The 12,792-nt window shown below is 40.9% G+C and overlaps 1 protein-coding gene across 1 annotated transcript in view; it reads right to left on the minus strand.

Moving 5' to 3' along the window:
- Positions 1–8,783, minus strand: part of fubp1 (far upstream element (FUSE) binding protein 1) — a 28,407-nt gene extending 19,624 nt beyond the window's left edge. The window contains 6 exon segments of the mRNA XM_084328104.1: positions 663–734; positions 998–1,044; positions 1,156–1,216; positions 3,090–3,125; positions 8,095–8,188; positions 8,673–8,783. Coding sequence (XP_084184230.1) covers positions 663–734; positions 998–1,044; positions 1,156–1,216; positions 3,090–3,125; positions 8,095–8,188; positions 8,673–8,762 — 400 coding nt within the window. The 5' untranslated portion in view covers positions 8,763–8,783.
- Between the last annotated feature and the right edge of the window lie 4,009 nt (positions 8,784–12,792).

Raw genomic sequence — 12,792 nt, forward strand, 5'->3', positions numbered from 1 at the left:
CTCTTTTATTTTGAAACCCCCCAGAAAGGAAGTCATTGCTCTCGTTATCTGCTTGACTGTCCGGTTGCTGGTTAGCTCCGAGCGTTAGTGTATATTATCAATACCAGCCATTGGATTACTGTTTTCTAAATTGGGGAGGCTTTTAATCGTCAAGGTAAGAGGATTTCAAGTCATGGTATCTATAAACTACAATCGGTTCGGATCTTTTGAATGAATGAGAATGTAAACAAACACGCCGTCACGTTGAAATCACTGGCTGCGCTCATACAGTAGTGGTTGGGCAAGTATATTTGCTTATAAAACGTAATTGTCTAATTCAATAATTTTTATTTCTCCACGTGGTGAATACACAGGTCACAACATGTTTACATGAACGTTTTAGAGTTGTATTTGGAGTGTATTCTGCAATCTGTTAATAAACTTTTCAATCAATCAATCAAACTATACACTGTGTGGGAACGACAGGCTCCGGTCCCTACTCACTTCCAGTGATGAAGCTAAGCTATGCTAACGGAGCGACTGTTCCCTAAGCCTAATGCATGCACAGAGACAAAAAAGGTATGTATCTTCTTGTCTAACTCCAGGGAAGATGTTAAATAAGCTAATTTCCCAAAATGTTGGAGTTTTCCTTTAATGCATCAGTCTCTGTAATGTAAGCTTACCAGGGGCAATCTGTATTTTGCATCCAGATTCCTGCTGCATGCGAGATATCTGCTCGCCTCCTCTTCCGATAACTGGGAAATGAATAAAATTTTATAATTGATCCATAAGAGACTTACAGATTGTGAACAAGTCACCAGGAGTGGTACATCTCTGGCAGCTAAAAGTCAGTGACATTGTTAGTCAAATAGTGTTACACTCGGAGTGCATAATAGTATAGATATATTAGCAAGATCCTATAGTAGTATAAGAATAGTAGCTGGGTACATAATGGAAATTAAAAAGAAAATTCCATAAAAAGACAAGTAAATAGGGCAAAAAGTCAAATGTCACTCACTGAATCCAACCATTCCATCAGGGACTTTGAACTCCTCTGATGCCGACCTAAGAAAAAAAATAAAACATCATGTGAATTTTGGGGAAAACAAACATGTTGGTTAAAATCCATTAATCTCATAGTAAAAGTTTTAATAAAAGGTTTGAACTTCTGCCTACCTTGGACCACCACCACCACCACCACCCATGCCTCCCATGCCACCCATGGCTGCTGAAAAGGCTGCAAAGAACAAAACGAAAGTCAGCAAAGAAACAAAGAAATATCCAATGCAACTTTAATTTGTTTGTTATGCTTCCGCTCACTGCATTCACAATGTGGTCACTTTGCATATCCTCTCCACACACGTGCCCAACCCCCGCCACCCAAACCGGTTAACTCCCTCTTTTTCCACCTAAATGGCTCACCAAAAAACACTTTAGCTACACAATGTCTATTTTGTATCGATATTGTGGGTGTCCGGGTCAGATCCAGAGCAAAGGAAATATTTTCAAACAAAACAGGAAGCAACAGGGTTTATGAGAAATGAGTTTTCAGCAATGGTCTCATTTGTTTAAAAAAATTGTAAATGACAGTTGAACCAATGATAGGTTGAACCTTTACAAATCAAGAATTTATGGTTGATCTTTACAAATCAAGAATTTATAGTATAACAGTCATTTGAAAATCAAATCTAAAGTCAAAATGATGGATGAATAATTTTAATGAATCCTTTATTTAACCAGGGTAATTATTTTGAGATCTCCATCTCTTTTCCAAGTGGGCCCTGCAGCGTTTCAGCCATGCCCTGCTACACATTCACACAGTTCCATTCAAGCTGCCCAGTACAACCAGGCCGACACTGTTGGCCACTGACCAACTCCAGTGACACCCCTACTAGATGTAGAAACTAATAATATGAGTTAGCAGATGGCATTTCTTGGACCACAGTGTGGCCAGCTGGACAACAGCGACCATGATAGGTTCGCAAGGTTCGCAGGATTAGTCCGTCACACCGGTGGCCCCCGATTTTGAGGAAGTACAGGAAGTATCGAGAACCCCCCCACCCTCCCAGTGGAAGATTGTGAAAAGGGCGCTCTGGTGACATGTATACATTTTTTATGCCCAGTTTAATTTCCTGTACATTGTTGCACTTTACCGTTACATTTTCTTGGATGCCAAAGATATTTTTGTTGTACTGTACATGTGCTGTATAATGACAATACATTTTAATCTAATCTTTGGAACATGTCTAAAGAAAACTCAATTAAAAAAGGAAAATTCCAGAACATATTACTTCACTTGTATTGAATATATACTGTTTTGGTGGGCGTCGCAACACCTTTTCTGTCTGGCTATAGTAAAACAAATATTTTACAAACTGGGGTAGTACAGCTCCAAAAAGCACAGATCAATCAAAGCCAATTAATTGCTTGTGTCCCCGTTGTGACATCACCAAGAGCATTCATTCTGAGCGGCTTGTTTAGTCGTTAATCTGAAGACCTCAAACCCTGGCCAAATCCATAAAGACGAGAACAAATTTCCCATTTTCCATAATATGCACTCTTCTGTTCTGGAGCGTGTACAGAACAAATTGCAACCATCGGCACTTCAACACACCATTCGCTTTCACGCCTACTGCCTCAAATGACCTGGTGCGACCAGCTCAGTCAGCTTTCCGTTATAGCCTCAAATGATCTGGTGCGACCAGCTCGGTCAGCCTTCTGCTCTAGCCTCAAATGGTCTGGTGCGACCAGCTCGGTCAGCCACCTCGATACCAGACATATGCCTAGAACGATCGAGATGATAGTTTCTTCATGCAGAGAAATGACTCAAGTTACAAGGCGTGATTAGAATGAACGCAGCTCACTTCCTGCAACAGAAAAAACTGACAGCCACCTCAACCACACAAAATGTGCTCCGCAGAAAGTCCACAAGCTAAAATATATAAATAAAAAGCGACAAGAGTAAAAGAAGCTCATGGGAAATGTGTTGTAAGCACAGAGGCAGTACCGCTCACAGCCAGTAGGCACACATTATCGCTTCAATAAATACTCAATAATAAGAATGAATTAGCCTAATGTACGCTACAAGTACATTAAATAAGAGTACTTACGGTCACTCGGGGCCACTTTCTTTGTCTCTGGTTGGTCTGTAGGGGAAAGAGAGAACGTGTGCATGACTACTCTTTATCATGAGGACGTCACTGGCCGAGAATCCATCTTCGATATGGTTTCAACTGTCTCGTGACCCTAGAACTGTAAATAGTTACCGCACTAAATCCTATAGATTGCCAAGATCAGCCAAGCAGAATGACACCCAATATCGTTCCAACACATAAGTTAATAGCAATGTAGAATATAATCTTAGTGATGCACGATATATCGGCCGACGATATAATATCGGCCGATATGGCAGTTTTTTACACATCTGCATCGGTCCGATATCAAGATAGCAATATGGGCCGATATTTAAAAAGAAATCTTTTCTTTTTACATGTTTTAGTCTTAAATAGGTTCAAAATATCTGTCATTTCTGAAAATAAGTTACAAAAGTTAAAAAAAATAATTAATGGGAAAATAGCTCTTTATTTGATTATCATACAAAAGTGTTTTCTATACAGAGATATCGACATCGGTAAATATCGGTATCGGCCAGAACAGCAATATTAATATCAGTTATCGGTATCTGCCACAATTTTCACATCGGTGCATCACTACATACGGTAATCTATTGAATTGCAATGTTGCCGTGATTAATTTGGCATTTTAAATCAAAATAGTCACCGGCTATGATTTGATCATGATAAGCATTGCACAGGGAGATCGTCGATATAGTCATACCGTAAATCCTCTAATAGTGGAGGGTATTCAAATAGAGGACAGGCCTCTACTAATGGCTTCCAATAAAAAAAAAATTATTTTTCGTGCCGTGATATAGAAAGAGATAAACTCTTGCCAATGCAAATTAAGTGCTGCCTCTCTACCGTTCCCTACTCTCACTTCGTTGCCGTTAGCATTAGCTAACGTTGTCATAGCTAGATCTGTGGTGTCGGCTGGATGATGTTGGCTTGTTTTGCAAACGTTAGTTAACGTTCACCATCCATATGGCGTTGGCAGGCGGGGCTGGCGTTGTCCAGTTGACATTATATATCATGATGGCTATGATAGCGTCAGCTATTGCCGCACTGCATGTTATCAACTCGGAGGTAGAGTCGCGAAGGTACCACACACTCAATTGTCCGTGCGGACCCCGCAACCTAGACAGTTCCAACTTCAGTGTGTGAATTACGTTAATCCACCACAGTTTCACAATTACTGTGTTGCACTCAATATTTATATAATGTTAGTCTAAATAAATGTAGACAATGTACGTATTTATATATTAAAAAAAATGAAATTAAGGCCTGCCTCTTATGCCTCTCTCTAATAAAGGCCTGGTGCTCTTTGCAGCCGAGGTAAATACAAGACGGACACGTCCAATATTAAGAGGAAATACAGTAACTTTCACCACAGCCGTTCTGACACTACGGATACACTTTTACTTACATTTAATCTCAAATGTTTGTTCCTTCGAGTTATATACTTTTAAGTCTCCAAATGGAGTACTATGTTGTTAATGGGCCGTTTGTACTGATTAACCACAGGGATGCTAAACCTATACTACTTAAATGGCGCCAGTTCCTAAACGGTGCCAGAATTGTAAGGCTGATTTCGACCAAAGAAAACCATGGTCAACTGGCAGTGATACATTTTCCCGAACAATAGATTGGCAGAGGTCAAGATCCCCCCCATATGTTCACAATACGTTTCATTCACAATAAATTATTTACCAGCACCTTCTCTCTTTTTTTGTTTTCTGACAGCCCAACTCAGCAACATCACAACTAGTTGTGTCCTAACGTTATACTGTTGCTACACTGTGCAAATCCAGACACAGCAATGAATCATTCTCTATTCTCATCATTGGCAGAAGCTGTAATGACAGTCCACGAAGCCTTTACTATCGAGTTGCTCATACAGTGAATAGAGGACTGGTGGGGGGAGATTTTACAGAATGGACAACTCCACTCAATGGGAATGTGTGGGCAAATCAATGCACAGTACTCCATTGTTTAAAAAATTTAAACAATAAATATAAAAAGAGGCGAACAAATGCTCTGCCAGTACTTTCTTTGTCAGGACAAGAGCACATTGAGATTTTCAGGGGTCAGCCCTACAGAATTTATATTCATTTGTATCAGCAATATGCAAACACAGAATCACCTATTTAATCTTGGTAAGTGGCATCTCTTGTCCCATCAGTGAACCGTAAAGCTTGCTCTCTTCCCTCTGACCTGCCTCTGAGATGGTACACATGGCTTACACCAATCTATGATACTCATCACTCTTATTGTTATTATTCCTTAATTTCCTTCATTGTATTTCTTTACCAAAGAGTGACCCACCTCAACACCTATTGCATGCCTGAACATCCTTTTCTTGGAGGGCTTATTTAATTGAGGAAATCTCCTTTTTTGTATTTGTGAAATTTCCTTTTAACTGCTTCTGCGACAATAACGAGTTTACTCGTTTGAGTTATTTCCTTTATTCGCTATTGCCATTCATAATTCATCCAGCAAGGCTCCGGGAGACTCTGGACTGTCTTGATATTGCACCGGCTCAATACCGCCGCCTGGTGGATTTCAGGCGATGTTAAACCGGATGGTGCGTTCTGTGCATCGGTGAAAATGTTCCGGGCAGAGCTCTCTTGTTATGTGGATCCAGACAAACACTCTAGTGCACTGCATTGGATCGCTTTCGAGACGCAAGAATCAACATGATTTCGGCGTTTATTGAGTCATACAAACGGAAAACGGATCTAGCAGATGGAAATCAAATAATTGGAATATTTTTTCTCCAGACTAATCTGCCACAGGTAAGAGAAATCTAACGTTAATTCCAGCTCCATTTATTTCATTGCAATTAGGGATGTCCGATATTATCTGCCGATATTGGCATTAAAATGTGATATCGGAATTCAATATTTTTTTTTTACATTTCTATAACCTTTGTTTACCCAGGCAAGCAAATTCAGATTTTATTTATTGTCAAAAGTATGCATAATGTTATGTTAATTCCACAACAAGACATATTTTGGGGGGGGGGGACCCCTGCATATATTGGTATCGGTTGATATCGATATCGGAAATTAAGAGTTGGACAATATCGGTATCGGTAAAAAAGCCAATATCGAGCATCCCTAATTGCAATCCATCTGATCCAACGTATGATGTCGTACTAAAGAAAGCCGTTACTGACAACCAAGGAATCATAAACGACCACCCCCCCTTTCCTTCACACATGATGGAGCATAATATATACCGATCATATGAATTTGAATTTTTTTATGTAGCGTGTATAGGAACGAAACGCCAATCGATTATGTATAATATGCGTCAGGGCATATAACTCGCGTTCTAGGAATTACTGCAGACCACTCTAAAAACATACTTATTATTCACGACGGTATTAACACGACAATGTATGAATGGAAAAATATAACGTTCCCACATCCGGAACGCTAGACACCCGATGTTGAATGGGCCATAGTAAATGTCGATATAGCTATAATATTTAAAAAGTTATAGCCATGTAAAGGTGAGCGACTCCATAGGCTTACAGCGCTGGCAGTGAGCGCTATAAGATGGTCAAACTGCGTGGCAGACATTGTGTTAAGTAACACATATTTGTTAATGCATTAGTCAAAGTAGCTAAAGCAAATACATTCAGTCTCCCCTATATGCACCTAGCAGCGGTGCTGAAATATGACCCACGCTGCCGTTTAAAACAAGAAACTTTGAGCTAACCTGATGTCACAGCACAACAACAAAAATCACAGATTCAGGATAATCATTCGCTGAAGGGGGAAATGTCTTTGAGAGTATACTGTAACATTACAGCAAACTTAATAATTTGATACGAATACGGGAGGAAACACATTTGTGACATATAATATATTATAACAATTATATAATAATCACTCCTTTTCAAACATGTAAATTGAGTTGTTTTGCTTGTTAAATTTTTTTTTATTTTTATTTCTTGAGACCAATGATTTGTTTTGATTTTATATTGTTTGTATTTATTTACATGTTCGAAATAAAGATTTAAAAAATATATTATAATATATTAACGATAGTTTGGCGCATGAAAAATCAGATTTCAGATGCTGCCTGATTTGGGTCAAATTCTGCATGACTAGCATAAATTTGCCTGGCAAAGAGAAATCTTGAGTGGTTCCATTGAGCTAGTTTTTATTCAAATATCTTGGTCAGAACAAGTCAAGGACCCCCAAATACAGCCAATAAAACTGAAAACGCGAAAGGTCGATAGCTGGTCAAATGTGCTTAATTTTTCAGTTGACCTGAACGTGTACATGTTGTACTTGGTAATAACCTTCAATCATTTATTTGGTCAATTCAAAGTCTTAAAACATAACAAATATAGGATGCAGGCTGGGGGCACAACATTCCAGAAGCCTCAGGCAGACTGAGCTGAGGAATCTGGTATGTGTTAACCATGCGAAAGAGTTAAGATGCATTGTGAAAAAGAAACACAGGCTATTTAAAAGTACCATGTTCAAAAGAATACAATGCAAAACTCAATTTAGGGGCAATGTGAATGGATACAGAGAGAGTCCATTGAAGATGCAAACAGGCGGCTTCACTCTATGGGGTGAAAATATTTCCACTTGAGAAGGAAATGCATTGGGCAAGATGGAGCAAACATGGGGATATCTTACCAATAATGGATAAGAAATAATACTGCCATGAATCTCCGTGGCACATATATAATCGGTTATATTTAAACCTCGTTTTTGTCAACAATGCTACGCACTAGCATGTCTTTACACCAGTTGTGCTAGTTAACACAAAGTAAAGCGAGACGACATTTCTCTTCGCGTTGATCTGAACGTGTCGATCAAGCATGGTCACAAAATTGTCTAAATAATCTTACTAAACATCAGATTAAAAAATATATATATATTGCATTTCAAACGTGTGCGATTATAATGTCGAGTGTTGCCGTTGATATAATAATTGGTCGTTGGTTAGTTATGCATGAGAGAAAAATACTCACCACCATCTTCTAAGGGCCTTTTCTGGCCTCCGTACGCGAAATCGTTTGATGCAGCGTTAGGTGTCGGAACATCACCTCCTATTTTGGCTGCGATCTGAAAACATAAGACCAAACAGCACTTTTCTTTAATAAAAGTCTTCCTTGCCGGGCACTTGGCCAGAAACACGAGTTTTGCGGCCTAGTAACGTTAACTTCGGTCCGGAAGTTGGCCCAACAAAGGAATGCCCCAACTTCCAGATCACCTAGCAGGCTAACGTTAGCCCCTTTAACAGAATGGCTGAATAACTACTTTAGAAAAAATCCCATTACATTGGTATAATCCCCCATTTAAACACTACAAAACGAAACCGATACCACTTTCTGTGTGCTCATTAAAATCAACATGTTCATATTTCGAATGTGTCGTATAACGTTAGCTGGCTAATATGTGTTACCTCGCTAGCTACCGTTAGCCAGCTAGCCTAGTATGATGCTGCATGTTATCGCTGGTTTTGGTAACTTGCCGAGAGATAACGTTAGGTAAGGTTACCAATTTCGACGACATTATTGTTAACGGTATGTAATCTCTGCGCTTTTACCTGTCGTGCTCGCTGAAGTGCGTCTTTGAAAGCGTCGTTCATTACACCACCAGCGTTAGACGGGGGAGCCACGTTTGAGTAGTCAGCCATATCGGGTGCACTGCTCCTCTCGTGCCTGGCGGATAGAAGATGGCGGTTTTCATTCATGGAGAGTCTCCGGTAGTCTCGCGCTCTCAGACGCGACACCTCGCGAGCGCGTGCTTACAAAACCAAGCCGCATTTCTCGGAGACGCTCTCTGATTGGCACTGACTGACGCTCTCTGATTGGCCACTGACGCGTTTGCCCAATCCGTGACGCTGACGAGCTGTGTCTTTGTCCACGCCAAACAGCCTGCAAACTACCTGGCGTTCTATCGCCATGCTCTAAGACAAACTCTAACCATAACCAACTTCGAAAGAGTGCCTAAGCTTAACCGTCGAAAGAACTTGCCGTCACGCTCTAAGACAAATTATAACCTTAACCAACTTCGAAGAGTGCCTAAGCTTAACCAGTGTAGAAACAGGCGTCGGCCAATCAGAGAGCGTCTCCGAGAAATGCGGCTTGGTTTCGTAATCACGCCTCGCGAGCCCAGATACAAACAACATCCTGTGAATGTTGTGGAACAATCTTCCAAGCTCTTTAGAATTCCTCTCCATGTACTTTGATGTGCACGGAGATTCATGGGTGTCTAATAATCTAACAAAATATATCTAGTACAGAATCAATACATAAAATTGTTAAGAGGATGCAGACCAGAGAAAGACGTTTGATTGATTGATTGAAACCTTTATTAACAGATTGCACAATGGGTACAATACAGTACAGCTCAATACATACAATTGTTAAGGGGATGCAGACCAGAGAAAGACTTTCGTCTTGTTTACATCAGGGTTGTTGAAGTCAGAGGTTGTAGGATTGTTAGTAACTGTCTAACTATAACTGTTTCCACTAGAGGACGCTCTAGGCGGAGCCACTCAGGAACACCACCAGGTGGCGAGTATAAATATAGATGTCTCCTCCCACTCTTTCTCTTTCCCCCCAGCCTCTCAGTGAGAGGAGAACTCTAGAACTGCTGCTCTGCCATGTGAATAAATAAACCACGCCAGTTAAAGGCTAAAGATAGAAACCATGCCTCTTGACCACATTATTGTCGCTCTATAGCCGGATTCTGTCAACAAGGGTCCCCCATTTTCAATTAATCATAACATATATGACATACACGACATACAGATAGACAGTACTGCTACATCTATACATTTATGACATACCAGATTTGCAAATACAGTACTGTTTGTGATACAAAAAGAGTCCAGAAAAGAGAGTATATACATTTAAACTGTACATTGGAGGAGGTTGGGTAGGTGGGGTTGAGTGGGGGGGGGGCTGTACATTGGAGGTGGTTGGGGGGGGGGGGGGGGGGGGGACACACACTGTACAACTGTACAAGCAAAACTGTACATTGGAATATTGACAAAACCATACTTGGTCATTTACTGTACATTGGAGGGGGTTGGGTTAGGACATTTACAGGGGCCAGATTCGAATTGCAGCCTGCCGTAGGTGTTCTTTGAGAGTGGTTTTGAAAGTGGGTAGTGATTCACATTCCTTTACAGCTTTGGGTAGGGCGTTCCAAAGCTGACGAAACGTGTTTAGTCCCTTGTTTGAGCCGAATCTGGGTTTACCATGATTTGTTGAGCTTCCTCTGGTGTTGTGGTTGTGGTATTCACTGACCTTTGGGAAGTATTTTGACATGTACATGGGTACCTTAGTCGTATAGTGTATCTTGTAGACCAGGCCTGATGTTTGTAATCTTGTTTTTAGCGCCTTTGAGGTGCTTTGGTACCATGAGGTGCAAGCATAGTCGTAGTACCCTTGAATGAGTGCTCCTGCCAGAGTCTTCAGGGTATTCTTGTTTACCAGAGAGGAGATCCGATACAAGAATCTAGTTCGTTGGTTGACTTTTTTTATTACCTTGGATGCCATTTTGTCACAGGAAATATTTGCCTCTAGGATGGAACCTTAAGGTACCTTCTGACAATATTGTCACCCACTGTAACTGAGAAGCCGTTGGTCTTGCTGAGTTTGTTATTTGATCCAAATGTACAGCATGTACAGTTTCTTCCCCCTCAAATGTATACTCTCTTTTTAGACTCCTTTTGTACACATAAACAGTACTGTATTGTAAATCTGGTATGTCATAATCAGGGTTCGAAATTAAGGGGGGCTTGGGGCAAAATGCCCTCGAAAATTTACCAAATGCCCTCGAAAATCAGTAAAGGGGGGCAAGAAAAGCCCCAGACAGTTTACTAATTATATATATATAATTATATATATGATGTACAGTGCGAGCATTTCACTCGTATTTGCCCCTAATAATATGTGTGTGCGAACCGGAAAAATCATTTACTCGCAGTGTGCGAGTGAAGATTACAAACAGCTCCGCTGTTAATAGACCACCGCAGCACTTCCGGGATTCTGAAATCGGGGAGGAGATAACGGGGGGAGCATATGAATTAATGTGGATGAGAGCCTTGATGTAAGTGGTTGCAGCTACGGCTGTGGGGGTGCTAGAGACATGATCTAATAGACTTTTATGCGCCTGAATCTCCTGAACATGGCGCGACCCATTCCTAATCGATCAGAACTAAATCGGCCGAGATCAAGTCCCTTTTTCAGCAGTGGGATGTTGAATGCTACCCACACCCTGAATGCAAAAACGAGATGTGAAAGGATTAGATTTTCATAAAGAATCAGTCTATTTTGAGAATCACACATAAAGAATGCTGCATTCTTTTAGGTACAATGTCTTGCATATAGAAGTACATTTGACTTGGTGAGCTTGGTGGATATCCTGCAGATAGCATTACAGATAGCATTACATGCAGGTAAACAGGAGAAAATACATGCATGCAGCATAATAAGCTGTATACCTGCATATAATCCTCTTACATATCTGTACTAAGCATTATTGTACATGCCATCATACACTTGCCATTCTTATTACTGTTGTGTCATTCAAAAATACTTTCATTTAGAGGTAATTCACACCACGACCATGTTACTATCACATCAGCTCTGGAAACTAGTGATTAATTCGTTTTGAGAAAGAAGGGCAGCTAACTATTTAGCTACTGTCTGTAACTGTGATGCATTTTCTGTTTGCAGTCCAATGTTCACCAAAACACACACCCACACACTTATAATTTGTTCCTCAACGTTATATAGACAGGTCATGTTTTGTAAACTAACGTTATGTTTAGAATGGAATGAATACATGGGTCGGGAAAGATAGTTAGCTCAAAGCTAATCCGGCCTGTTTAACCACTAGCTTCTGTTAGCTAATGAAGGCTAATGCTGGCTGAGCAAGGAAACTAACAGTAAACGTTTTTACATGAAATACAGCCCGAAAACCCTGCTGACAAACGTTTGCTTATTAAATACATTCTATAATATAATATTACAAACGTTTCATTACCTCTCTGTGACGACAAAGTTGTTTAAATAACAGGAGAAAAGTTGCTGAAAACAATGTAAGTCGATGGGACAGGAAGTACCATTCGCAACCCGGAAGTCCTACCGGAAGTGCCTACTTCAGGTTGTGCAAGTGGAGAATAATTATTCCGGATTGCGAGACAGGATCACAGATGACTTCAGCAGGTGGTCAAAATGAAAAAACTCATTACAGGCCCGAGCGTCAATAGTTAAGATGAATGTTTTGCCCAGAATTAACTTCATCAGCTCCATGTTGCCGTTACCCCCCTCTGCTGGTTACTGGCAAAAACGACACTCTGCTGCATATAAATTTATTTGGAACAGCAAACGCCCACGATTAAAAAGATCCACTGCAGGGCGGTTAGGTGGCGTAGCGGAGATTGCGTTCGTCACCAACCCCTGTTCGAATCCAGCTCACAGCTCCGGGGTTGTCACCAGCTTGGCTGGCCGTTCACACTAATACAAACAATTGGCTGTATTAGAGGGTGGGAGAAGCTGGCGGGGTGGGTCCGGGTCGTTGTAAACAGCGACTCCTACAGTTCGGTCGGGGCGCCTGCTAAGCGCGGATAGGACCTGAGTGGGATAGTGTGATCCTTCCACACGCTACGCCCTCTCAGGGAGGATCCGCGCTGCCAGGTGAAAAGAAGC

The sequence above is a fragment of the Notolepis coatsorum genome (genome assembly GCF_963971535.1).
Source record: "Notolepis coatsorum genome assembly, chromosome: 13".
NCBI lineage: Eukaryota > Metazoa > Chordata > Actinopteri > Aulopiformes > Paralepididae > Notolepis > Notolepis coatsorum.